General features: G+C 40.7%; 1 protein-coding gene across 1 annotated transcript in view; it reads left to right on the top strand.

Annotated features, from left to right (window-relative positions):
* Positions 1-1,501, top strand: part of lpgat1 (lysophosphatidylglycerol acyltransferase 1) — a gene marked incomplete at its 3' end in the record, with an annotated part of 36,732 nt that extends 35,231 nt beyond the window's left edge. Inside the window, 1 exon segment of the mRNA XM_014015719.1 lies at positions 1,375-1,501. Coding sequence (XP_013871173.1) covers positions 1,375-1,501 — 127 coding nt within the window.
* Between the last annotated feature and the right edge of the window lie 349 nt (positions 1,502-1,850).

Here is a 1,850-nt window from a genome sequence, read left to right as displayed (position 1 = left end):
CCCCCCCCAAAAAAAAAAAAAAAAAAAAAAAAAACACTTCACTACGTAGTGGATCCAGTCCGTTCCTGTCCAAATCACAGAGATGCCTTTTTGCATTGGATTAGTTTTATCACAGGACCTAGTAGGTCGTTTGCGGGGGAATTTTTACTTTACAAATTACTGACATGACTGATTCTCATGAGATTAACAACGCAGACATTCTCTGCAATTATTACAAATAGCATGGGGTCCTTAGATAAAACTAATCCCATCAGAATAGGGCTTTAGTCTTAACAAGTGGACAACAGGTTGTGTTTTATCTACTGGTTTGTTTTGTAGGAAAAAAAAACACAAGCCAACTGGCTTTAACTCCCATCCGTCCTTCCATTTTCTTTCTGTTCTTGGGGATCTTGTGCTTGACTCCAGCAGTCACCGTGCGAGAGGTGTGGCTTTAACACAACGTACCTAAAAAAAGAGGAACCTTGTTACTCATGAGCCAGAACGGACTGTTGTAATGTTCCTGCCACACTCCCCGACACTCCCTGCCCTGACAGAGTTTAACGTGTCCAGTCACTTGTAAAATGTAGTTGCATTCAGTATATTCACACAAAGAGGCTGCTGTGTTTTGATAGGGAAGTCTTGGCTGCACATTAGCAGCAGACTTTAACCAGGCAGTCGAATAAGCTGTCCTGCTTCTCTTCAGGTTCGTCTCGGTTGTCTGTGCTGACGGAGGCTGCTGCTGATGGCGCTTTTTGCATCTGACAACAGACGCTTCTGCTAAAAAGGAAACTCTGGCATTTAGTTCTCATTCAGTGAGGATTTAAACAGCAGCTCGCTCAATTTAAAACACTCACTTCCACCCAGTCTTCAAGGTTGTTGTTAGTTTCGTTCCAGGAAAAGAGGTTTAAAGAACGTAAAAACAAGCTGTGGCTCACCTATTTTCTAAAATTTACCATCCCAAGAACTGACTCATGATGACACTGCTTGGAAAATCTGCTTTCTTATGCTTTTTTTTAAAGCACTAGCTTACTTCGTTCCTAATAGTTGAGTCATTTTCAGTTCCTAAATTACAACAGATATGATGCAAGGACAAGATATGTCATCTGTTTTGTACATATTTTCACTTTTAGAAATCCAAGCTTCCTGAGGCTGACTCGCAGATCCTTCACCATCTTTCTCCAGTCTTAGTTTGTCAGGATGCAGTTGTATAAAATTCATGGAGACATTTAATGCTTGTGGTTTCACAATGATCTGATGTTCTATAGTGACTCCTAAAGTCTGCGGCACTAAATTTGGATCTCTTTTTCAGTCAAATCTAATGTTTACCATATTTGTCTTTTGCCTCCCCTTCATAAAGAACGTTTTGAGTGATTTTTTTTCTTTCTCCCATGACAGCTAATAAAAGAAAAGGCCTGCAGTGGGTCATAGATGTGACCATAGCATACCCTAAAGCGAGACCAATGGACATCCAGACCTGGATCTTTGGCTACAGGCCTCCTACAGTCACACATGTACATTACAGGTAAGAGTCACATGATTTTCTTTTCTCGTTTGTTCCATCTCCTGTCAGAATGCTCATATTTCCACCTTTCCACTCTGTGAAGACCAAAAATAAACACTACCAGGAATATCCGTCATACTTTACCATGCAAATATACCTTACCGTGCAGCAAACATGCAAAAATCTGGGTCACGTGAAAAAGAACCACGATTCATCACGGAGTAGGTTCAGACAGAATGTCATCCGCCTCAGGCTGATGAATGTTCAGCTGCTTGTCTCATCAGTTCTAGTAAATAGCTTAGTTTTAAAATAATAAAAGCCTTGTCGTCTTGCTCGGGTCTCTTAGTTTATGTCTTTTCAAACCACAGAA

Source organism: Austrofundulus limnaeus, unplaced genomic scaffold (genome assembly GCF_001266775.1).
Source record: "Austrofundulus limnaeus strain Quisiro unplaced genomic scaffold, Austrofundulus_limnaeus-1.0 Scaffold133, whole genome shotgun sequence".
In the NCBI taxonomy this organism is placed as follows: domain Eukaryota; kingdom Metazoa; phylum Chordata; class Actinopteri; order Cyprinodontiformes; family Rivulidae; genus Austrofundulus; species Austrofundulus limnaeus.
The sequence above is the reverse complement of the archived record's forward strand: the minus strand, read 5'-3'. Positions and strand labels throughout refer to the sequence as shown.